This window comes from Camarhynchus parvulus, chromosome 2, assembly GCF_901933205.1.
Source record: "Camarhynchus parvulus chromosome 2, STF_HiC, whole genome shotgun sequence".
Lineage (NCBI taxonomy): Eukaryota > Metazoa > Chordata > Aves > Passeriformes > Thraupidae > Camarhynchus > Camarhynchus parvulus.
This window is the reverse complement of record NC_044572.1, coordinates 130,204,074-130,230,009: the sequence shown is the minus strand read 5'-3', so window position 1 is coordinate 130,230,009 and position 25,936 is coordinate 130,204,074. Positions and strand designations below refer to the sequence as shown.

Genomic DNA, 25,936 nt, shown 5'->3' with positions numbered 1-25,936 from the left:
AGTATTTCAAAACCTATTTTAAAACCAAAGCATTCTTTGCTTAATTTGCCCAAAATCTTACTTTATTTTTCATTCTCTCAGACTTTGAAACTACTGAAATAAGACAATAAAACTTGGGAGCTCCTTTAAAATGCCTCTAATAAAAAGCACTAGGATGCATAAAAAGTATCATAAAGTCTAGAAACACATAGGGGGTTTTTCACTTCCTTTTCATCTTACCTGAAGTGTAAGGCACTTAACTGCATTCCACACTACTCCAATAAATTCTTTCATCCTTTCCTCAGGACTTCTGCAGTTTTCAGATGAGTTCAGCACCGTTTTCACAGGGAGTGACAAAGGACGAGATTCTAATGCAAACAAAAAAAACCTCAGTTACAAAAAGAAATCTAAGTAAATAATATACTTACTGATAGCAAAGAAAAACAATTACTGTACATTCTGAAAGTCTTTCTCTCACTGTGTATATCTCACTAGGCACATAATCATACTGTGTCTGTATTAGTTTTAAACTTGTCAATACAACTGCACCAGCTAAGCCTTGTGAGAAATACAACACAAAGAAATTAAATGTTCCAACTTCTTCAACACAAACTGCTAAGAAAATATTATGAAGAATGTTTGACTTAAACAAATTAGGACAGTTTTCAAAGTGTGATAACCTATTTGATGATGCAATTGAAATTCAAGAGGTTTTCACATACATTGCTGCCAGTGTCATCTAAAGGTATCACCTTTCTAAAATTGTAAAAAATGACAGACCACATTAAATAACAGCCTTTAATTCGTTTTCTTTGAAAAAATCCCTTTAAAAATTTGAGTATGCATCAAAAAAGGCAGAGAAATTAAACTATTTTCTTACTTTGTCAAATTTTAAGGCAATAAAGTATTAAATATTTCAGCAAAATTCATTGTTTTCTAATAAAAAGAGACATTTCCTTAAACTGTTATTTAAAAACATGAACATGAAAAGATTTTAGAAATGTTAAATTAAATATAAGCACATTAGAACTTAAAACAAGACTGTGAGTGGTGCATAGTTCCTTCTGACATGTTTTACAGAATATCCACCTCATTGTGTATTGGGATACACATAGAACAACTGTCAGCTTATTTGACATTTCTAGTGTTGGCCTACATGTTGTTGAGCTGATAAAACTGCAGGAATAAATTACAAAGACTTCATGACTTAAATTTAAACTAAATTGAAATCAGTGTGTGACAATTTATGTCTACCAATTTTACTGCTAGGAGAAATCTGTGGCATGAAAATTACAGAAAAATTCTTAAGAAAAAATTATGCTATCAATTGATCTAAGGAAAGCAAAAATACCTGATCGTTGATATGCATCACTGTTTCTTCAATAATGCAGTGAAATATGGCAAGATTTTAAACTGAAACATCTAAGTGGTGACCTTCTGCCAACAGAATGCAATGTTAATGTCACTGGATGAATTAATCTGTGACATTTTCCCCATCAAAGCTAGGGTTCACTAACATTATCAGAAAAAATCCCTCAACAAATAGTATTTTTAATCATCTTAAAGAGAAATGTTCACTTCATTGAACTGATGGAGAACCCAAAGATTCAGAAAGAGAGGTTGTCAAAAGAAGATTTTTACTGCTGCAGGATAATTAGTCCCCTCAGAGATTCCTGGCTCCAATTATGGATATGTTAGAAGGATATGGAATGAAAACGGGATTGTGAGAGTGTAAAAAGCATGACATTTCAGGACTGTTTGTTGTCAACTGTTCTGGAGAGACAAACATGTAAATTGTCCATCTGGAGAAGCAGCATGCAATAGCTGTTTTATAACATCTCACATGGACAGCTTCATGCCATGAAGATGTCCTCCATCCACATTATGAATGGATTAAGTTAAAACTAAGAGATTAATTAGTCAAGGAAGAGATGTTCTCCTTGAACTTATTACCCCACCACCTCAATTCACACCATCTTCTGTGCAGTCTTCTGTGCAGTCAGGCCCTACACTACACATACACTACAAAGTAAGAATCAGGAACACTTGAGTACCAAGAAAAATTAAAACAGGAGTCCTTGAAGCACAGAACTCTTGAACACAAGTGTGGGTAAGGGTGAGAATGGCACACAAATCACTCTGAGACTCCACGAATTTCACAGGTACAATGCTTCAGGTCAGGATAAGTAGATAAATACAATGTAAAACCTACATATTCTACAATGCATTCAGCAGAGACCGTCAAGATCCTACATCACTACACAAGTGCATCCTTCATGAGTGGGATTTAAAGCCAGATTTTATTCCCATCTCCCATATTTTATTTGCAGGAAAACAAACACTGCTAATTCTCTCTCAATTAGCAGAGTAGCCAGCAACAACAATCTGTGAATTAAAAATAAGATTAGCTGACTGAAGTACCTCCTGTTTTTCTTCATTTATGTGTAATTAAAATCTGCAAAATTCCAGGAATGTCCATGATAAAACCAGCTTTGCTATAATCCCTCAAGTTCAACCAAGAGATAAAAAAAAAAGTCTCAAAACCCAACAGAAAGATAATGAATCATTCAACCATAAACCATGGAAAATAGAACAGGAATAAAAAGTGTATTGGAGTAGAAAAAAGAAACAAGCAAAGAAGTAACTCCTGAAGAGAAAAGAAGAAAGTAGTACTATTTTTCTTTTCCTGTACTGTAAATCCCAGAATTTTGCCTGAAAGGATGCAGGGAAAGAAGTGTCTAATTCCCTGTCAGGCAAGGAGATCAGGAGATGATATTTGCTAAGACACTGTCAGGTGTGGCTACCATGTGTATTTGGCCAGTCTTCTAGAGTAGACATATAAACTGGATCAGCCTCATCTGTCTCAGTATGAAGGTAATTTACTAAAATAATTATGCCACTTAGCTACTACTGAACTGAAAACCTTGAAACATTTCCTGACAATGTAATCTGTCTTGTGTTCAACCCTGGTGTCAGCAATAGCTAGATAGAAAGCAGGATTTGCATGAAACACTTCCAAATTGATGAGGGGACAAGAAAAACCCCAACAAAGTGGGGACTGCTTCAGGTTATACCAGTTGAATTAAAAAAAACAAACAACAGTGCACAGGAACATGAAATGCTCTTATTCTTATCTTTTAGTCCCTTCCTGTTTAATTGGTGCTTTTGCACACATATACACCACATCAATGACACATAAGCCACCACACTTACCAATTTCAGAACACACTGGTAATGAACTGACTTTAAAAAAAAAAAAAGACTCATCAAAGGAGCATTTTTCATAACTCATGTAACAATTTCTGGTTAGAGTACAGAGGGAATTCCAAGTTCTGCAAAATTGATCATTAAAGTACTCATTTTACAGGCGATGCCACCAAGCAAGACTTACAGGTATAAATTCCAGTTAAAGGTGTCTTTTTTATAGAGACAAATGTCTCCTCCTTTGTCTTTTTTAGCCTACTAGGATCAGAACTTTGATCCAGAAAATAGGTATGTTTTAAAAATAAAAAGAACTTTTGTGAAAACAACACTACTCTGTGCTATTAATATTCAGTGACTTAAGAAACAGAAAAGGGAAAAGAGAATTTCTGAGGTGCGATTTGGTACAAATGGACATTTCTTCAAATAATCCAATGCAGAAAAACCCACACATCAGAGACTTCCTACTACTACTGGGTTGAAGAATATTGATCATCTGTAGGCACTGATGGCCTCATGCCTTCCTCTCTCCTTACAGCTAGCAATTAAACTAAAGGGAAATACCTTATTCCTGATTTCTGTGTGGCACAAACCTACCAGGTCTCAATCTCCTCTGGCACAAGATGGACTCATTTTTCCTATCCTACTGTGTGCTTCAGATTCCTCATGCATGAAGAAGGCAGCAGCTTCTTTCTGGCTGGAAAAGGTCATCCTGCTGCAGACAAATCCACAATTTCACTGATGCCCAAAAGCTCAGAGCACTCCTCCTTCAGGACAGGTCCACAGCCAGCCAGGCAGGCAGCAGGACCCTTCTCTGTTGTTGGAATCCTGGATGCTGAGAATTTTTAACTTTCTGTGCTTAAAGGCACAGACCCACAAGAGAACACTGAAATCCATCTGAGGCTGTGGAGAAGACTTTAAAAATTGATTGATAGCACTGGGATTACGGGTGTGTAGTTGGTTAGAAGTGTGTATATCACAGGGTGGAAAACTTAGAGTTTGGAGTTTTAGAATATAGAAATAAATATGAAGCAAGATGGAGGTTTTAGGGTGGAAGCAGGTTGTACTTTGTCTTCTTCCTTCCTCATGGGTTTGGGTGATGTTTTGTAATTGGACAGAAAAGTCTGCATTGCAGGCTTCGAGGGATCAGTTATTGGGTTAAAAGGGAAAATAATCTAGGTGTCCTTTCTTAATCAGATAGTTTAAAAGACCTTGTAACAAGAGATAGCCATTCTGTGCCTTGCTAATGAAAAGCTGCAGAACTCATGGCTGTGAGGCTGTTTCACTGATAAGAAATAATAAACACCTGAGTCCAAACATGAACTACCATCTCAAGTGCCTTCAATCCTGACCTCAAGAACCCCCACTCTGTCACATCTCATGGCCCTACTCAGAATGTGTCTGTGCCATGACCTCACCAGGCTGGGCAAGCTTCCCTTCCACCATCACATCACCTGTCATACCGCCTCTCACACACCAGAGGGGAGCTAAACTGAGGAAAATGATGTTATAGACTGACCACAGTTACCAAGAGCCATGGCAGCAAAACACATTGAAAGAAAAAAGCAACCAGAGGAAAATGTTCTCCTACCACATTGCTCTGTTTCTAGGAAGATTTTTCCTCGACTAATATTGGAAGTGGTCTGCATGGAGTCAGAGCACTCGTGGGATTTCTTTTAACAGGTATTCAGCTTCATGAGTTAGATATGTCGTTCCATGAAAAAATAAACCCAAAAATACTAAGGTGTTTGCAACAAAAATACTAAGGTGTTTGCAACAAATACAACACCTTAAGGAACTGTTCAAGGGTTCTAAAGGATTAGAAATAAGATAAAAATGCTGTGGAGGAGAAAATTCAAACATTAAACAACCCCCAAAAAATCAAAATGGCCTACACACACACACACACACACACACACACACACACACACACACACACACAGAGAGTTACTTATTTATTTATTTTCATTAAATTTCATGAATTGTTTTCTTTATATGTAAAAAAATCTCCCAGATTACCCCCCTAATTAAACCCAAACAGCCATCACCTTTTAAAACCTACAATTTTCTGTAAATCAGCAGGTTTTTGGTTTTGTGTATAATACTTTATAGAAGTAAAAATTCAGTGCAACTTATTTCAGAAAATCTTGTTTGTCTATAGCTTTGCCTTCAAATTTTCCTCACAAGTCTCTACATTTTCATACTTGCAACACAACAGAACTAAGCATATGTGGTTATAAAGATATTTGAAGGCATTACAAATCATCTACACTTTTCTGTAAATATGTATGACAGCCAAAGAAATTCTGTTCCCAATATAATACAGATCCATTAAACAATTCTGCTCTATGATTCAATATTAAAACATTTTACAAATATAGGGAACTGCAAAAGCACAAAGGAATTCTTTTAAAAATACTTTCTACCTTATTGCACCATTTTTCCCACCATTCAATTTCAAAGTTAATCAAAGCAGCAGCTCACTGAAACCATGTAGAGAAGCTCAAACCTGAATTTATCAATGTTTTCTGAACCATCAGTGCCCTTCAGAAGTCTGTCACTAATATTCACGTTTTATTTGTGAGGTGTCGTAAGACAAGTTATTCCCCACACTCCCACTCCTGGATGAATGATACTTGATTATTCATTTTCTAAGAATAGACTATGTAAATTACTTTTTGAAGTTTACGCTCTCCATCAGAATGTTTAAGAATGAAAGCAGTACTTAAATGACAGCAGGAAGTCCTTTTAAGCTTAAAAAAATATGCAATATATTTGCCAGCATACTGAATAGTCTTTGCATAAATAATTTCTTTGCTAGCCTTTGGTCATTTTTGCATTCCACTTTATAAACAGTGCAGATAATACATTACTTTTATCAAGATAATAATTGAGCAACACAGTCCCTGACAACTCATGAGATTAGGACCCTTATTTTTAGGGAAATGGCAGCAGAGAGGTGTAGTGATTAAATTTGTGTGCTCACCCAATGACTTAACAGCAGACCAAGTGTTAAAACACACAGGCTTTTAACATATGTCAATAAACAAAGACAAATGTGATATTAATGTTGTGCAATAAGAAAGGATCTTTCTGTGTGAAAGTGTATGTTGGCTAAGGAATGCCTATGGTCAGCATTTTCTCCCACCAAATTCCTAATGATTGCTGCACTACTTCTGGCAAAAAATACCTATTTAGTTCTGGGAACAAAAATAAAAAAGGACTCACACTTTTGTACAAATCAAAACCAGCCATTCAGAGGCCAAACTGAGCTACTAGATTAGTAATTACAAAAATGTGATGTTTGTGTGTTCATATCTAAAGTCCACGCCTGAATTTATCTTAGTATCACTTTCCATTCCAAGTACAATTTATACCATGAAGTAAGAATTTCAGCTTTTGGATCTGCAGTAAGTTCTGATAAATGTGGAATTCTGCTTAATACTCTACCTTTTTAAAAATACACAAAAAGTTCCTTAGTCTTATACATATAACCTGAAAATAAAACAAACAAACAAACATTTGTTCTCTCTCAACATGGAATTTCTCCATATAGAAAGAATGTTTTATATACTACATTGGCTTTGAGTTACTAATGTTTCTGAAATTCACACAGTGAACTGAAGAAATTATGCCACCATAACAAAAATGTTAAACATTTCACTAGCTGACAAAACTCAGAAAAATTCTTTTTTTTATATATAGATATTTTACTGTCCAGACATTTAAAACTTTCTATAAATCACCTGTGCCTGGACACCTTCCTTTTAAATAATCCAAGAACTAGAGCCCATTTATAAAAATCTTAGTATTTTCAGGCACCCTAGGTAAATGTGCATCAGATTTAAATTCCTGATTTTTTTATTCCTTCAAGTATTTCACTTAACTTATTTAGCATCTATTTAATTTCATTCATCTTCCCAAATTAATCATCAGGCATACATTTCATAGTAGGCATGAATAAACGATAATCATTCAGTTCATTGAGCAGAAATAGTGACCTATTAAATCAAATACTCCAGATAATCCATTGATTTCTCACCAGCCAGACTTTTCTCAGATTTGCCAGGTTTTTGCATTCCAACAGCTCATATTAGCAGGAATCTAACTATGCATTCTAGTCAGACTTTAAGAAAAACAAAAATCAGGAACTGCATCCAGTTTTGCTAAGTACAGGTCCTATTCTGCTACACTGGAACTTTTTGGTAGAAAATTTATTAACTTAAAATAAAACTTCAAATAAAAATACCAGTTTATCTGGCATCACCTGGTCCAAATAAAATAGAGATGTGTTTAAATTCAAAGCCTTGTCCTTTCTTCAGTTTTATGTAGAAGTATTTGATAGTGGTTCAGAAATATCTCATGTATACTTTGAAAGAATTTTAAGAATTCCTTCCGTACAGCTTTCAGAATTCAATTACTAACACTTCCCATAAACCCCAAAAAATTCCAGTTATAGTAAATATCTAACAAGCAATGCAAGTTTTATTACATCTACACTATCAAATGTTAAGAAGTGATTGAAAGAAAAGATGGGGATCTTTCTTTGCCTGGCTTCCTATGGAAAGAAGGCTTATGCAAGCCTATATTCGCTGCATATGCATGCAATTCATTTGCTTGTCTTGTAACTCCTTATGTACTTGCTAGTCAAATTCAAAAGGGTAAATATTTCAAAGGCACTATGTTTCTACAAGTTCTGGGAAAATAAGTAAGCAGGGTAAACCAGCAAGAAATCGGCAAAAGGAGCTCTGTCCTTATTAGAATTCAGGTGATTTATACAGAACAGAAAACATAAAGTCTATCTCAGACAGCAGTTCTCAATTTTCTATTTATTACACCATCCTCCATCTACTTGAAATAAAAATAGTAAACTAGGTTTAACATAATTTATAAAGCTTTCAAACTAATTATTTCTCTTTAAGAACATAACTCCAAAGATCAAAATACCAGTATTTCAAAACACAAGAGATTTTTCCAAAATGCAATGCTTTTATGTCCTTTATCTCTCTCCATATGCACATACTCCTACACAACACACCTACACTTCCTGCAGAATGAAACAAGGCTGCATTTTCTTTTCAGCTTTGAACTTGGAACTGATACTGAATTTGCAGTGAAACTAAAACCATTTTTCCATGTGAAATGCAGACCTGGTCTATGAAAAATGTTGCCCCAAACCCACCACTGTTTAATTCTCTTTTGCAAATGCTCTTCCAATCTGTCCACCAGACAGGTGAAAATCTAGGTGCTAGACACAGCAATGAAAAACATCTGCCTTCTTCTGCAGGCCTGATGTACACTCACGACAGGGTTGAAATGCAGTGACCACCTGTACCATGAGCAAATAACTCACTGTTGCATAACAGGGATCAGCAAAACTTTTTATTACAAGTGTATGTTCAGTCATGGGACAAGGCATTCAGTTATCAGCTGCTTTCATAAAAGGTTATGGAGCTTACTCCAACCAGAAAGTTCATGTCTTAGAAGAAACATTAAATTCTATTCCATTTACCTACCTATTCTCTGACTATAAGAAAAGACAACTTTCAGGATTCTGAGTGACAAAAAATTAATAACCTTTTCAGCCTCTCTAAAGTAGCTTCTTCCATTAAAGTCCTTCTTCATACTAAGAGCATGTATGAGGCTACTTTCCCAGTGTTACTGAAAAATTAGGCGCCATAGTCACTGGATTACACCTCATAAGACAGTGTTAAATTTGTGTCTGTGATATCATGGTTACTTCCAAACTGATAAATGTCAGGTTGTGTTAGATCTAGTGAAATTATATTTCACTGTCATGGCTAAAAACAAGACCTCACCAGAAGGCAGTAAAAACTCCAAGCCACAAAACCCCCGCACCCAATTTCATCTTTGATCGTGGAAAATGCTGTATTTTCCAAACACAGTGAAAAGAATTATAATAATTTTATAAATATGAAAGAAAATTACAGATTATTTTAGTAATGAACAAGCACATATCTTGAATGTGAAAACAGACACTTGGGTTAAATCATTATTCAATAGTGTGCCCAAGACAGCTTTTAAAGGTTGTCCTATTCATCTACTGCACTATCTTCCTTCATAAGTATGTTACATATATTACAGAATTACACACAAATACAGCAATCATTTTGCCTCTATCCAGACATGAGAGCTCTGCCTCTGTGCACTGTTACAGGTCTGTGTGAATCACTGAACAAACATGGAACTGATGAATTGCTGAGAAGGGGAGAAGTGGGTGGACAGAAAAACAGACATAACCTTTTTTTTTTTCAATATTCTTTATCCCTTTCCTTGTTCACGACATATCAGATTTAAATCACTTATTCTATTATCTTATTCTGGTTGTAAAGCCTCCGTGGTTAAGGAGATTTATAAATACCTACAATTTGGGACTTCAGAACAGAAACCATGGATTTTCAGAGACAGATAGCATATAGATAGCAGTTCTGCTCTTTTCCCATGCTTCATTTTTGGCAAGGTGTCGGTAGCCATTGACTAATAAACTGAACTCCATGTTTGAAATACTTTTACAGCTGTGATTACAAACTGCATTGATTTAGTACATAGGGTTGGTTCCTAACAGTTCTCAAGGGAGTGACTGCTGAGATCATGCTAGACTTCAAAAGAATAAATTCAAAATCACCCCCTGAACAGCAAGATTTTAAGACAGAATCTCTTTCAATGTGCAAAGACCATGCATATGTGCATATTATCAATATAAGGTCTCAGTTTTCTTACAGCTTAGAACATGTGTGGCTATAGACTTGATGATTAATAAATATGAGGTATAGGAGGCTCACTGCCTCTTTACCTAAAATGTTTTTCTAGAATTGGTAACGTTGGATGTCCCAGATCAATAATCAGTGTGGTATTCCTGCTATAAAAAGGTGACAGAAATAATGAAAGAAAACTCAAACTCAGACAGCAAGTAGGTGAAATTAAAAGAGAGGAAATAAAGTAAAAGATGGGAGCGAGAGACCCAGAAAAATTAGAAAGAAGAAGAATCATCACAGGCACTCTAGTTTAATGAACTATGGTCACTCATTCATAATCTTCCAACACATTAAACTGCTGTAAAGAAACAAATTTTCAAAGAAAGAATCCCCTGAAACTTCTCTGAGAATGAGATTTCACCTTTCAAATTTGCATCCATCCAACCTTTTCTAACCTCTGTAACTGGTGGCTTCATAATCAGAGACCTTTTATTTTGGTGACACAAAATATGTGTTAACTTCTACTGTCCCCTGAATTTTCCAATACAAATCCAATTTTGACAAACCTGGCATAAGAAAACTCTAAAGGTAAAGACTCCAACATCACATGAAATTTCAGGAGACTGAAATTGCATGGCACTGCAGCAAGACAAGAAGCTTTTTAAATAAGGGAAATCTGTGTGGTCCACTAAAGCAGAGAGCATCTCTTAATTAATTTTGTTACTATACAAGGCATTTGCTCTTTGACATTAATTTTATATTTTTACTCCCACTTTTTGCATGTAAATATCAAATATTTCAACTATATTATACCCACGATTTTTTCCAGAGTATAACAAATACATAAACATTTTAAAATACAAGTGTGCTGGTTTAGGTTGGGGTAGAGTTAATTTTCTTCACAGTGGATAGTACAGGGCTGTGTTTTGGATTTGTGCTGAACCCAGGGCTGATAATATAGGGATGTTTTTGCCATTGCTGAGCAGGGCTTACACAGAGCCAAGGCCTTTTCTGCTTCTCCTACTGCTGCCCAGGTGAGGAAGCTGGGAGTGCATGGGAGGTTGGGAGGAGACAGAGCCAGGACAGGTGACCCAAACTGACCAAAAGGATATTCCAGACCATGTGGCATCATGCTCAGTAAGTAAAGTTGGAAGAAGCAGGAAGAGGGGATTTGTGGAGTGATGAATTTCACCTTCCCAGGTAACTGTTACACCTGATGGGGCCCTGCTCTCCTGGAGATGGCTAAACACCTCCCTGCCTATGGGAAACACTGAATTAATTCCTTGTTTTGCTTTGCCTGTGTGCATGACTTTTGGTTTCCCTATTAAATTTTCTTTATCTCAAGCCATGAGTTTTCCAGTTTTTACCCTTCCATGTCTCTCCACTGTCCTATTACTGAGGCAGTGAGTGAGTGGCTGCTTTGCTGGCTGGGGCTAAATCATGACAACAGGCTGTCCTTCAACCCAGTAGTGTCAGGCACACTGCCTCTTAAAAATAAACCCAGTAGACCATCTGATATGTATATGTAGCTTCACTTGAAAAAAATAGTAGTATGTTTTAACAATTTTAACAGTTGAAAAATAAATGAAATCAAATTCAATAGTCTCTTCCTTAGAGCCTTTAATTCAAAAAAAGAAAATTCTTAGTCAGTGCTATCTCTTGAGAGAATACCATCACCTCTCATTTCATAGTATTGAACTCAATGCTGCAAAATTGTTTATAGAGAAGCCAAATATCTACTTAATTTCAAAAAATCCTCAGCATCTAGCCTAAACTTATTGGATAAACTGAATGACTAAAGTAAGTGGCAGATAACAAATGAAATCTACAAGTGAACTATCCATTTTTGCAGCAATGTGTAACTGAAAAGACATCTTGGTATTGACTTCAAACTAAAAAGGTGGAGGAAGCTGAGATGCACAGAAACCCCACTTTTGCTTTTATGACTTTTTTTATACTTTATAATTTCATTTTATTGTTTCTCACACACACAAAATCCCCTCAAAAAGCAAAACTGGCATCCATGGCATTTCTGGATTTTGAACAATAATGTTTTCATTTAGTAGAATATTCTGGTGTGATCAGAAAAGATAATAGTCAAAGTGAAGACTGACAAATGCTGAAGAACTAAAAGGGCTACAATATTGAGCAGGTACCAGACTGGGATACCAGTTTTCAAAACTCTAAATACGAAGCTATTTCTGTGAACTACATGCCTACTTTTTATAAACTGGGTAAATAAATTAAGAAAAACTAATCTAGAATCTATTTATGCAAATATCTGGATTTGATGTCAAATATTCAAAATAATGGAAATTTTTCTAGTGAAATAGACCTTTGTGTTTTGCAGGCACAGGTAGAACAAACATCAAGAAGAAACAAATCATACCATTTATGATGCTGATAAAGCAGAACAGATGACAAATACAGTTAAAAGAAGAAAATGCTTGGTATAGTCATTTCATCACAGGCAAAAATAAAGGAAATGCATAAATGAATTGTAAAAAAATGGATAAATGGTAAAATGAAGGATATTTATGAATTAATGGAAGTCCTTGAAATTAACCTGCTGTCTTACTACCAGTGATAACATGACAACTCACTACTGTTCAGCAAACAGATTTTCAGGGTTAGCCCCTTTTAATCACAAAATAGCATTTAACTACATTAATGAACACGACTGTAATCTTAGTTTCAGCAGATAACATCTTGAAGTGCTTCATGATAATCTGGAAATAAACATCAGTGCAAAGGAAAAGAGAATTTGTTCAGCGTATTTCAGAATGATCACTAAAAGTCTCAGCTGGACAGTAATTTTTTTTTGATGATCACCTACTTTACTTCTTGCAGACAGTACCATATGATTAAATACAGAACAAATTCCAAGAAAATCTTATTATCTTGATCAGTGGTAATGAAGTTTCACTTTAGACTCTTAAGTGGCCAGAAAATACTCCTAAAATAAATAATTTCTTGAACTCCATAAGCAGAAATGCCAAAAAATGCACTTTCTATGGTGAGTGATTTTGAAAACAGTGAATTTTAACTGTTTATGTCTTGACTTCCACAGATGCCAGACTTTAAGCAATGTAAAAAGACTGACTGAAACTAGAGATTAATCACAGTGTCAAGTCTGACAAAATTATGGACTAAATATCACGGTGATCAGCAGATATTCTACTGAAAGCAGATCTCCTTTACCTCATTTTACAAAATATGTTACATTAGACTATCAGGGCCCCAAAGACAGCACTAAACAAAAATGAGAATAAAAATAAACATGTATTTGAAAACTATGCATTTGATTATTTTTAATTTTAGAAGTTGTAACTTCTCTAAAGTTGAAAAGTTGTTCCATAGTACTTGCACAGATGATGCTGGTATGTTGTGGTGGCACATTAGCAAGGAAGGTTGCAAATGTAGAATGGATAGTTTCAATAAGTGATATATATACCTGTTACTGTTTTTGTTTTGACAGGACTGCTGGCGTACTCAGAGGCTTGATTTGACTGCTGTCTTGCCAAAGGTGCACTTCCAACTGATGCTTCATCCTCTTTCTTTCGAGTTACCGACACACCAAGTGGAACAGCTCCTACAGACTGCTAGAAAAAGAAGTACCTTGTGAACCACTAAAAATCACAACACATTAACATAGAATTATGGCATTGTCAAGAGAAACATGTTTTAAACTAATATTTGGAAATGTATAGAAGACAACTTGAAACACTGATTGGAGCACAAATATTTCGAAAACAAATGGAAATAAAATGCTACGTTCAGATTTGCCAAAAGGATATTCCAGACCATGTGGCATCATGCTCAGTAAGTAAATTGTAAGTAAAGTGTAAGTAAGTAAAAGTGTAATTCTTTATTTCAGTCCTGTTAGTCTGAGGAAAAGCTCTATAAAAGCAAAAAAGGGAAATAAAACTAACGTTAGAGTACCATGGTGGTTAGCCAACCAAAAACAACAGGAATAAACCTGGCTGATGACCAAAGTAAAACAATTATCTAAATGTTCAATGGAAACCAAAACATTTTATCCAGATATGAAGACCCAAAGACACTTATTAACCTTCTTTAAATTCCAAAATATAGGATGTAATTATATTTCTTTATTATTGTGCTTCTTCCCAACATTTTAAATACAAGATTTAACTGCTACTGATTGTGACTGTTGTGACTTTCAAGCATACCAATAAATAAGAACCTGCTCAAAATGTGAAACCGCTGACATATACAAAACTACAAAACTGTAGGCATTGAAACTAAGTTTGAAGGACTGCATCCTTATTTTAAGATTAGACAAGAGTGATGTGTATTAATCTACATGGATTCTAGAACAAATGAATAGTCTATTGGCTTTGTTGTTACTCTTTTGTTTATGCAAGCAAGAAAAGACAAAATTATTAAAAACAATTTGATCCTCAATGTTGCTATACAGTTGGCCCCTAACATTTTGTTGTAACATCAGCTGCTATGTAAACTGCAGATGCATCCCAGTTGACAAAAGCAGAATACTTCTACCACTGATTTTGCAGACGGTTATCATTTAAAGATGACAAAGTTCTTTTCTAAAGATCAGACATTAGGATTACACGCATCTTAATTTTTGTGTAATTTAATTTTGTTCAAATTGGAGTGAAAATGTAATCCATACAGCTGCGTAATGAGAAACCTCACACATTGCATTAGGAATCTCTGTGGGAAACAAATTCATGTGAGGCGGGAAATGTGCTTGTAAATTTTCTCCAATAGAAAACAGATCACTGAATTGAGCAGTGTGCAATATGTGCACAATACAAAACCCCAAAACAAACAGAAAAATGATTTAATTGAAGGAGAATGGCTTCCAAACGCCTTCACCATTTTCCACTATAAAAGTAAATTAAAGTAAGACAATCAACTATTTAATCCTACTCCAGTGAAAACAATCCATTTATATATACAGTGGTATGCAAAGTTAATAAAAAAATAATAATTTCAAGGACAAACAGAACTCTCATCTCTCCTCCTCCCCCTGAATGTACAGTCATTAGCTTTGTCTCCAAAAGCACTAAAATTTTTTCTGGACTACAGTAACATGCCACCTTGGCATTCCCTCTAGTTATAACAACAAAAATCCCCATCAGCTTTGAAAAGACAACCTTTACACCACAAAAATACTTCCCACTTGCATACAGAGACAGGATCTGAAGTTTTGTAAACTTTCATCAGACATTTTACATTACTTATTCTCAAAATCTCACAATTTATCTGATACAATTCTCATAAGGCATAGCCATCTGCAGCTTTCTCATGACAGCAACTGTTGACCCACAATTTGTCAATTCTGGATGTAACGCTGCAAGAACACTGACTTGCCAAAGTGAAGCAAGAATTTCTGAAGAATGAATGCAGACAATACAGGACAGTACAAAAGACAATAGGATGGAAATACTGCCTGAAGAATTTGTATCTACTTCTGAACCACTGAAGAAATGGATCAGCAAAATATAATAAGTTACACTACTAGTCAAAGAGTGTAAAACATCAAGGCTATCACAGCCAGATAAAGCTGGAAAAAATTATGACCAAATATTGAGTGCTGATCTGGACAATGAAACAGCTGTTTTATCTTTGCTCACTGAAATCAAGCCTGATGTTTCACCGATGACACCCAGTACAATCTTGTCAGGTTTTTGGCATAAGATTCCTGGTTAAAAGAATCCAGAAGACAAAAGATCAGCATTGAACTAGATGGAAAGGATCATCAAGATTTGGGGTTTAGCCACAAACTGATGAGGAAACTGTGGCTTGGGAAACGCAGATGACAAGAGCCCCACAGCTGTAAGAGAAGGTGAATCTGATGGGAAAGGAGGCACTGCAGGCTAGAGTTATCATAAGCATTTCATCACAAGAATCCAAAAAGCCAGCTATAAAGTAGGATGTAGTAAAGCTTAAATACACCTACTTGGGATTGAGCTTTATGGTTACTAACTGGTAGTGTTATAGAAGACAGAAAACATGTAACAAAGTTCTGGAACTACAGCAGCTTTTATATGAGACTGTTTTGTTGACATAAAGTCAAAATCCGATTTGGTTCTAGAATACTGACAGTTTTATCAATAATGTTTTGTGGCAACTATATACAGAATACTAAAATAATAACAGTTCACATATTTCAGAAGAAGAAAGGTCACTACTTTTCAAATGTAATTAGGTTTTTAAGCAGTAGCTGAAAAACTATAGATAAGCAATCCTTTTCTAAATTTAATCTTTATTGGCACAAATAATCTGACACATTACATACCACGTGAAGTATGTGTACACAAAACACACACATATATATGCCATTTAAGCATGCAAATAGATCAACAGATACCAATTTCTAATTTTTTTTTTTTTACTTCAAACTATGTGGTCATCATGACTTTGGAAATGATAAAGATCTAAAATCAGAGAAAAGCTCGGAAAAATAATAGCTAAAAAACAGCTTGCCAAAAATACAACAGGCCAAGTATTTCCTGATTTATGTGGAGACATGCCAACTAATTAAACCTAAAATATCTATAAAGAGGACTAATTTGCCTTAGGTGAATTAATATTTCATTTTCCTTGGGATTTTTTTGTAATTAAATATTTTATTTCTGAATTACAATTTCCCACAAATGTGAGGCTGAAGAGACTGTAGGCAGATCTGGGAGCATGAGAAATGAGTTTTACAGAAAATGTGAACACCTGAACAGATGAATAACTTTCATTCAAGGGATGCCTATACAGTCACCTCCCTGAAAACAAACCAAAGGCTAAAGAATATTCCAAGATAGGAGCCTAAATATTATCACTGGCTTTTGAACTGTCAAATTCAAAAGCTTGAGCCCAGACATGAATGGCTGTCCTTGAGATGGTACAGAACCCAGTTTTCCCATGTGGTGGATGCTGCATGCACACAGACCCATGGTTACACCTGCAGTAGCTTGCAGCTAGCACGCAGGAAGAAAAATCAACAAAGTCTTTGGAGTGGGGATGGATGGCAGCTCTGCTCAATACATGGTCTTTATTGAACATCTGAGATCACTGTCAGGCAATCACTATCTAGCTCAGAGAAGAATATTTACATTTGCTTACAAGACTGTCCAAACTGTACCAAAATGAGCTGTGACAGCAAGAAGGATCCACCCTGCCTAACTTGCAACAAGCTCTAATGACATGAAAATGCAATCACTGTTTGACTACTGAGTTACATTTAATTGTTTTGATTTCAAGATTACTAGTACACCTAAATTGTTTCCGAGAGTTCAAATAAAGCAAGGCATTAGGCCTAGTTCCCAATTAAAATTAAATGAATTAATAAAAATTAATTAATTACAATTAACTGCTAAATAAAAAAAGATTTGCTTCACCCCTGGGGTGCACAAAACCACCTTCTTTCCTGGCAGGTGGACTTGCTAATTCAGATGAAATTCTATGATTGCTTCAGGTAGGCACTTCAGGTATTGGAAAAGTGTTCTGCTGAAATAAAAGGCTGATAACTGATTAGCTGTAATGTTTCCAAACGTATGGTTTGACTTATGGTGGACTGATGTCAGCTGAGACACCCCTCATTTTCACCAATGAAAGCATTCCATCAGCAATTTCAAGGGGCCTCTAAAAGTAGAAGTTACAAGGTTTGAGTTCCACGTAGCTTTAGTTCCTTAAGCAAGAAGCAATATCATTTCTGTATCCTTCAGAAACTTAAATGCTTTCATGGGGTAAGAGGTGACAGATCCTGACAGGGATAAAGACAGTGCTTCTGACCTGCAAGCAATATCAGAAATCAAAATCTGTCATAATTTGAGAAATCTCTGCACACCAAGAAGGGAATTATGTTTACTATAGGAACATGCTTGTTTTATCAAAGTATTTCCAGCTATTTTTTCAAGGTAAACAAGGCAACACAGCTTTGCCCTCAACAGCCAGCTTTGCTGCAACATGGAATAATCCTAAATTTGGGTACTGAAACTTCCTCTTACGTTTTGTCATTCATTCATTGCTGCTCATTATCACACATCTGGCTCTTAAAGCATCAAGGATGTGCAATATTCCAAAAGTCATTCTAAGACAGAACAATTTTAAGGATCTACTTGTTCTATAAGAGATTACTGATCAAGTCATAATAACAAAATTATTTCATCTTAGTCAAAAATTCCAGGGAGATCTCTGATGCAGACTTCTCAACAAAGTACCACCTGAAGTACAACATCAAGATTGGCACTACACTCAGTTCATGATGAACTTTCCATAAAGCAGTGAAAGGATTTCATAACACAGTAAAATTCCTAAGATAATGGTAAAGAGAAAATGAGCAGAGAAAAAGCAGAGTTGAAGAAAAAACCACTTGATTAAATTGAATTGTTAATGACTGATTTTTTTTAATCTACCTACACAGCTGAGAAAAAATTCTTGGGTTTGAATTGGGATACACAGTGTTCCATGGAGCAGATGTTCAGGAAAAGGAGAAATTTGGATTCTGAAATGACATTCCAGTGTTTTAAAGCATGATGAATCTGGAAGAAGTACAATGTCTTTCTCTTGGTTGTTTTGATATATGACTAAGGACGTTCACCCTGACCTCCTGGGTTTAGATCTAGTCTGTTACTGAAATGCTCCTTAAATTAGGTAGTAACACCTGCACATGAATGGAGCAGCCAAAAAAAATGGACAGAAATATGAACAATACAGATCTATATTAGGCATCTATGAGTACATATTTTTAATAATTCAGTCTTTTCCTAAAATTACTAATTTTAGCTCACAGAAATCAATGTAAGAAAAGTATTGACAAGTTACAAATTAATGTGTATTTGAGAAAGGTGACACATACTGATTTATAAATTTATTGCAAAAAGCATCACACATGCTGACTGTCCCATATCAAAGTATAGCTAAGGCTTCTTATTAAGGAAAAGAAACTCTTCAAATTTTTATCTTGCAAAGCTAAGTATGGGCTTTTAAAAGAGAGCAAATGTACAAAAACAGCATTGGTTTTAAAAAATAAAACAAGCCACAGCTGAAAGTCTTTTAAAATAGTCATAATGAGACATTAAAGAATACTTAAAAATTACTAGAAACAAGGCCTTGCTGACACAAGACTCACCAGAAAAAATCTTCCAAAAAAGTCAAAATAAAATATTAAATTACTGAAAACAAGGCCTCTAAATTTGGTTTTGTTTTGCTTTACATTTGGAAGTCATTGTTAACGAGCTATAAACAGCATGAGTACAAGAAGTCACTCCATAGTGGTATCTTTGCTAAATTCTGGTCAAATTAACCTTTCATAAACATTTATAAAGAATTTACCTTCTCAACAGGGCATTCAGACTAAAGAAACACAAGAGGTTAAGGCAGATAAGCAACTGGTGCACAAACTACTCCCACATTGAGTGCTGCTACACTTCCAGCTCATTGTACAAAAACAATCCATAGATACCAGCTGTACAATTCTCAGCTGCTGGGCAGCAAGGTGCACAGAGAGCTTTGCCTAGCATTAGTCCAACGGTATTAAATGAAGAGGGATGATCCTCACTGGGCTGCATGTACCCCACACCCCAGCACGGCAGTCAGTCACTGTTCTGTTTCAGCTGAATAAAATGTCACTGAGGCTAAAGAGACATGGAAATGTTATGAGTTTTATTATGTTCCATATTTCTAACTTGCCATGCTTTCAGTTAAAACCAGTTACAACAGACACGGTGAATATTTCAGCAGATATAAAATACATGTGCTACTAAATTGGCACTATAAACCTAAACTCAAAATCCCAGAAAAATAGCCAAAAGGCAAACAAAAATGAAGACATTCATATGTAAAGGTGCCCCATCCCCATGGGAAACCAGACAATCTCAGCCCCATCCTGTATGAAAGCAGAAGTTTATATGACTATAGCTGTACAAATAGATAGATAAATACTTTCATTTAACTTATTTTATCAAGTACTAACATTATGAGTTTAACGTGTACACAGGGCCAAATGTACTGAAAGGTTTTCTAACTCTGTCTTTTCAGACAGAACTCACAACTTTGACTTACTCAAAATGATAGAACTAAAGCATTGTTTTAAAACTTAAAATGTCTTAATATTTAAGATCTCTGAATCATACAAAGAACTTCTAAAGAAAGTATTTTCTTTTTTTTCTGTTGCTATTGTGTAAGACTGACAGTTAGAACAGAGGAAGATAAGAACAGAGGACAATAAGATCAATAACATTTTGACCATAACTCTTGCTTGAAAGCATTGTATCTTATGGCTCTTAAATGTTCAAAAATTAGGAAGGTTTTATAGAGCATTTTTGTTTGGTTATACTAGTTAGATTATGGTAACAAGCTGAATGTTTCCAAAAAATAAGGCACAAGGCCTAACTTTGACTAGAATTCTTATTGTAGAATAATTACAGCATTATATAAAGAAAAAAGTCAGTGGTTAAGTATAATTTATTACAGGTATAGTTTTCACATAAAGTCTCTTCATGACTGCTACAGACAATTTAATTTGTACTATTACATGCAGTTCATTACCACAGTCAAGTTAACAATGCAAATGGTATGACATTGACAGTTGAGTTTATAAACTCATATTTAAAATAATTTCCAATTGCTAAGACATTTTAAATGCAAAATAACATTAGGATTGTAATACAGTAATTGTAATCTGAAATAGACGATGAAAAAATTTAGAAGGCTGTATGAGGTAATGACACAAGTTACAAAATAAATACTTAAACAAAATTTGGCTAAAAATTTTACCACTGATGATCAAAACCGGGTACAAACAAGTTTCCTAAAGTAGTCACTTAACCCATCTAGTCACCCAGTATCAAAAGAGAAAGAAAGCACTGACTAAGAGCTGATTAAATACACTGATGTTAAAGACAGACTTTAATACAAACACTTAAAATAAGCAGGACAAGCGGGATTGGTTACATTTTGGAAGGCTACATAACAATAAAATGTAGATATATGGTTTGTTTTGCAAAAGACATACACCAGGAAACGTGCTGCTCCAGTTGGGATGCAGGAATGAAGAACAACCCAATATATTTAAAAACAGAGTAAATTTATTAAAACTATAATAAAGCTTCACTGTTACAGTGAAGTTTTTTAGATGCTGGTGCAGAATGAGTTTAATGGGACTCAAATTAATGTTTGACAATTACTACCTAACGAGGTAATTTGGATACAAGAAACAAATGTTTACAAGTAATGTTTATCCTCCCACTTCAAGGGCCCAGAATTAAACTTCTCTGATGTTCACAATTATGAGACAAATATTGAGATTTTTACATTTGTCACTTAATAACTGACCACTTGTAAGTGAGACAGAACATCACTGGTGACATCAACCACCAGTTTGATCAGCTATAGCACATTTAGGTTCTAGGAAATTCTGCCAAACAACAGAATAAATAAATTTAGTTTAAGGGAAAACCAGTGTTCTTTTCAGGTCAGGAATATGTGGCATGAAAATCAGGGTTAAGAACATGTCAAGGGAAGGACTGCACCATGCAGAACCCCAGCCTCAGCTGCTTCTATCTTTGTCAAGCACATCGTATGCAAATATGTATTTTGACATCATATACAGATCTGCTACTTACTTCTGTCAAATTATGAACTGTATGGATCATCTCCTATTAAAATGGGGTTTATTAAGAGTGCTGCTGACTTTATAACCAGTTATACAGTTATTTGATAGATCATCACAAATTTTAAAATATGACACACTATTCAGACTCAAGGCTTATGAGATCTCAGGAGTTAAGAATAGTTGCAAAATATTAATCCTAGAAGGTGATCACAAACACATCTTCTTTGTTCTTTTAATTAAAAGTGAAAAAGTTGTGAAACTAAAATTTTGATATGCCAACTTAACATTTTAAGTAATTAAAAATAAGATCAACAGTACGTGCAACAAATCACAAGGAAGCAGTAACAAACTACAAATACTTGGAAAAATGAACTGGCATATACAGAAGTGAAAGCTTCCCCTCTCCCCATCCCTTTTCCTCCCTAAATACATACCTGCTGAATGTGCCTGCTGCTGACTCGTTTCTGAGGTTGGTAGATAAGCCACGTATACAGGACTGGATCAACATTAATTGCTAATCCTTGTACACTTGACAAGAGAACAGCACCTGCACACCACAGAAAAGAGAAAAACAATTAAACTACCTGCTCAAGAATCTCCTTGTATGTATTCAGTTTTCTTGCAAACAAATCATATTTAATGCAGACTTTTATTTGGCTTGGACTACATATATAATAAATATTAATACTTAAAGAATAACTTCAATAACATATTCAAAGTGAGAAAATTACCAGCACTATATGCACACATAAAAATATGCAGCAACTTGCATATTGATTTGTTTGTTACACCTTTTTGTCAAGATAAATGTTTGTTTTCACAAAATTGCTTATGCAACTGAATACACACAACACCTTCCCTCAAATTCTGAGCCAACATTAACACTCCGCAAAAAATGAGTCAATAAGACCCTTGACAGAAAGGGAAGAATACAATGCATGATTCCCCACAACCTCAATTAAAAAACCCCCATGGTCTAGGGCAGTGAGTTCTTTTAATAAAGACATGCCTACTTCACACTAGCTCTGCCCAAAGCTCAGGACAAACATGTAAACATGGTCATGAATATTCTTTAGAGGATGAGTTAGGCAAAATAAGGCAAATTTTTTAAATGACAACACTGGCGGCCTCCATACTGTGAGCTCTTAGGATTTTCCTAAGCTTTACAATATACCTTATTTTCTTTAAATCTCACTTTCTAGGATTTGGGATTACAAGACACGGCTACTTTTTTTCTTAAAAGTAAACTTCTAGTTTTCTTTTGAGAAGAAAACCTCACATGGAAAATGTTAAGGCTCAAAACAGGAGAAAAACTACGTCAGTACCCAGAAATATTAGCATATATATCAAACCATGAGCACTAAAACCCTAATTATGAAGCACTAGCCCCATTAAACTTGTATTAAAAATCTGATTATGCATTGGTGAGGCTTTTTTCCTAATAGTACAGATAATGTATCTATTGCAGCAGAACATAATTACAGAGCTATACAACTCAGAAGCAAATGGGTTAATGGAATACAAAGGTAGCAACTATACTGAAAAAGTGTAGCAACTAGTTGTAGGCAGTTATCCTTTCACATAACCTTTGCAATTTTACTACAAATTAATAAAAGAACTAATGAAAAAAGTAACAAAATAAATTTAAAACAGAAATCCTGGTTACTGGAAGATCCCATCCCCAAATTCCACAGAATTACAGTAGTTCTATAATACCAAGAATCATAGTTCCCAAAGCAATATACACTACATTTACTCTGTGGTATACAATGTAATTATGCAGCAATCTGAATTTAATAATAAATTCAAATACATTCAGAAAGCTTGACACACAATTCAATGTACTTTCCAAAAAACAGTAAAAACATGTGCCTCAAAAGACACATCAGCAAAACTGTAAATGGGAAATTAATGAAAAAAATATAAGTTATGAGTTTATTGTATATAACAAAATTTTAAAGCCAGCTGAATTCCAAATGGCAGAAGACCCACCAACCTGGGGTGACACAAGCAAAGCCTGATGAGCACAATGGGAAAATGGCAGTCGGAAAACACACAAAGATAAATCATCTGCCTAGCCCAGGCTTGGAGTTGGAACACACACTGTGAGGAACTCCTATATACAGACTAGTCCATGTGAACTGAAGGTTTTAAATGTCAGCAATAAACCTTAGAAATAAATCTGCAGTTAAAGGAAAAGCCAATGTCAAGTATAAATGGGTAACATGCAAGCAAGAGCAGTGAATATGCCTTGTGGCAGGATGTGCAGGAAACCAGAAGAAGGAAGCAAAAGGTAACAGAGGATTGATAAAATATATGTTACAGTTATTATCTTTTATAAGATGTTTATATGCCAGTGTAAAAGACTCCTGCATCTTTAAGAGACACTGCCTGTTGTCAGCAGTACTTAATGAAAGGTTTAATATACATGTGATACGGAAAGTGGGAGACAGACCTCCCAATGAGTGCAGCACAAAGGCAGCCTACAGGCAAAGTCAACAGAAAATCCCACATTTCTAGCAGACTCCTGAAAAGAAAAATACAGTGTTACTGCAGCACATCATTCTAGTAACTTCACAGAGTTTCTTAATTACTGAAAAAAGGAGCTACAACTAAGAAGTTCAATACAAGTAAGTCAAGCTTTGAACTTAAACTCTCCTTTCCCTTCAATGAAGTCAACATTAGCACAATCCCATAAATTCAAAAGTAAGGCAGCACAAATAGCAAACATTCTTCCAGTTATCTTTTGATAGCTTGTGCCCAGGATATTAAGAAAATAAAACAAAACAAGCAAGCAAAACAAACCCAGCAGAAGTACTCAGATAAGCATTTACATTATTTGCCTTTCAGTTTGACTGTCAGGTAACTTCAGCTTCCTACTAAGCCACCTCTGTCACACTAAATTACTGAAATTTACTGCTGTGTTTGCTACTCAGCCACTATATTTAAGGGCAGTATAATCACCTATGTAAACTTGTTTTCTGTGTAACAGCTTTCTTCAAAATCAACATCAATTAAAAAAAGTTTCTCAGATTTGCCTCCTGTTTTCAGGTCAAGAAATAAGAATCCTCCCAAGTTTTTAAGGAAGTTCTTACTAATTTGAGGATCAAGCTTGAAGCCGGTGGCAGACTCCTCATATGCCTAAAATAAATTAAAAAATTGCTATTCTGTCACAATCAAAATGCAATGCTCGAGTTCCCTGGATTTCATTAAGATTGTGGAGAGCTTTCTTTTCTCCCCCTCCCCTTTTTTCCTTTTAATTAAATTTACATTTCAGAAAAAAAGCAGACCTTAGTCCCATAGCATACTAGGGTTTCCTTTCCAGATCTCAGTTCTGGCCAGAGTTATCTATTACATTTATCTAGTAACAGATTTGAAAAATAAGTATTGGACCCAACACCGTGTAATCTTTAATGTTTGAGAATTTCCTGAGTCATGGTGTCATTTGCCAGGCTCAGTTTGGGCAAATAATTTCCTTCCTCCACAAATTCCCACTCTCTCCTGAAGGAATAGAAGGCAGGGAGGCTGCAGTCAGGCAGAGGAGGATGACAAGGGGAAGGCAGCAGAGCACAGCGATGCTTGGCTCTGTCATCCTGTGGATGAGCTTCCTGCAAAGTCTCCTTGGATGAGGACAGCTGCAACAACAGCACTTTTCTTCCCAAGGGAGGGGGCCCTGCAGAAGATACCTGGGGCCTCCTGCTTGGGCTGGCCCCACTGCCACCTCCTCCCACTTGGAGTGCTGAGCATAGGCTGCTGGAGGAGCAGGGATGAGAGGGGTCATCAGCCTGGGGCTCCCCCCATAGAAACTCAGGGGAAAAAAGTGGGGAAAACAGGTAATGTGGTACACTTCTGGTGAGGTGGGAGAGGACACCCACCCTGGGAACACAGCTGCAAAGAACAGAGGCCAGAGGGAAAGGCAGGATGGGTGAAATATGGCAGAGTCCAGCAGTAGAGTTGTGGAGCTGAGGAATGTTCAGTCATCACAAAAGAACAAGAAAGGGCCTCAAATATCAAAGAGACACAAGAAAAGAATGAAAGAGGCAGGACAGTGAAAAAATAATGTGGAAGTGAACGAGCACTTTGGGAAGGAGAAGGGAGGTGGCAACCCTTGGCAAAAAAACACTTTTTGGAGCTGCACAAATCTTGTGAATGAGTAATCTGCATTACTGAATCATTCCGAACAATCTGGAGAAAAAAAAATACTAGGAAGAGCAGACAATAATATTACCATTTATGCATCTGAAAATTATCTTTTGCCACAACCACCACCACCCTAGCAGAATTTTTTCCAAATTCTGCTTTGTGTGTATGCAGTACCCAAACACACCTTAATGTTATTTCCAGTAAAAACCTCCAGTAACACATTTCAGAAATCCCCCTATAAAATAAACTGAAAAACCTCTATGGGAAACTGAAGTTTGAGTTGATGTACATTTTCTGT

At 35.6% G+C, this 25,936-nt stretch overlaps 1 protein-coding gene across 1 annotated transcript in view; it reads right to left on the bottom strand.

Moving 5' to 3' along the window:
• VPS13B (vacuolar protein sorting 13 homolog B) overlaps positions 1 to 25,936 on the bottom strand; it is a 430,139-nt gene that overhangs the window by 212,706 nt on the left and 191,497 nt on the right. Inside the window, 3 exon segments of the mRNA XM_030963535.1 lie at positions 220 to 347; positions 13,351 to 13,498; positions 21,930 to 22,042. Coding sequence (XP_030819395.1) covers positions 220 to 347; positions 13,351 to 13,498; positions 21,930 to 22,042 — 389 coding nt within the window.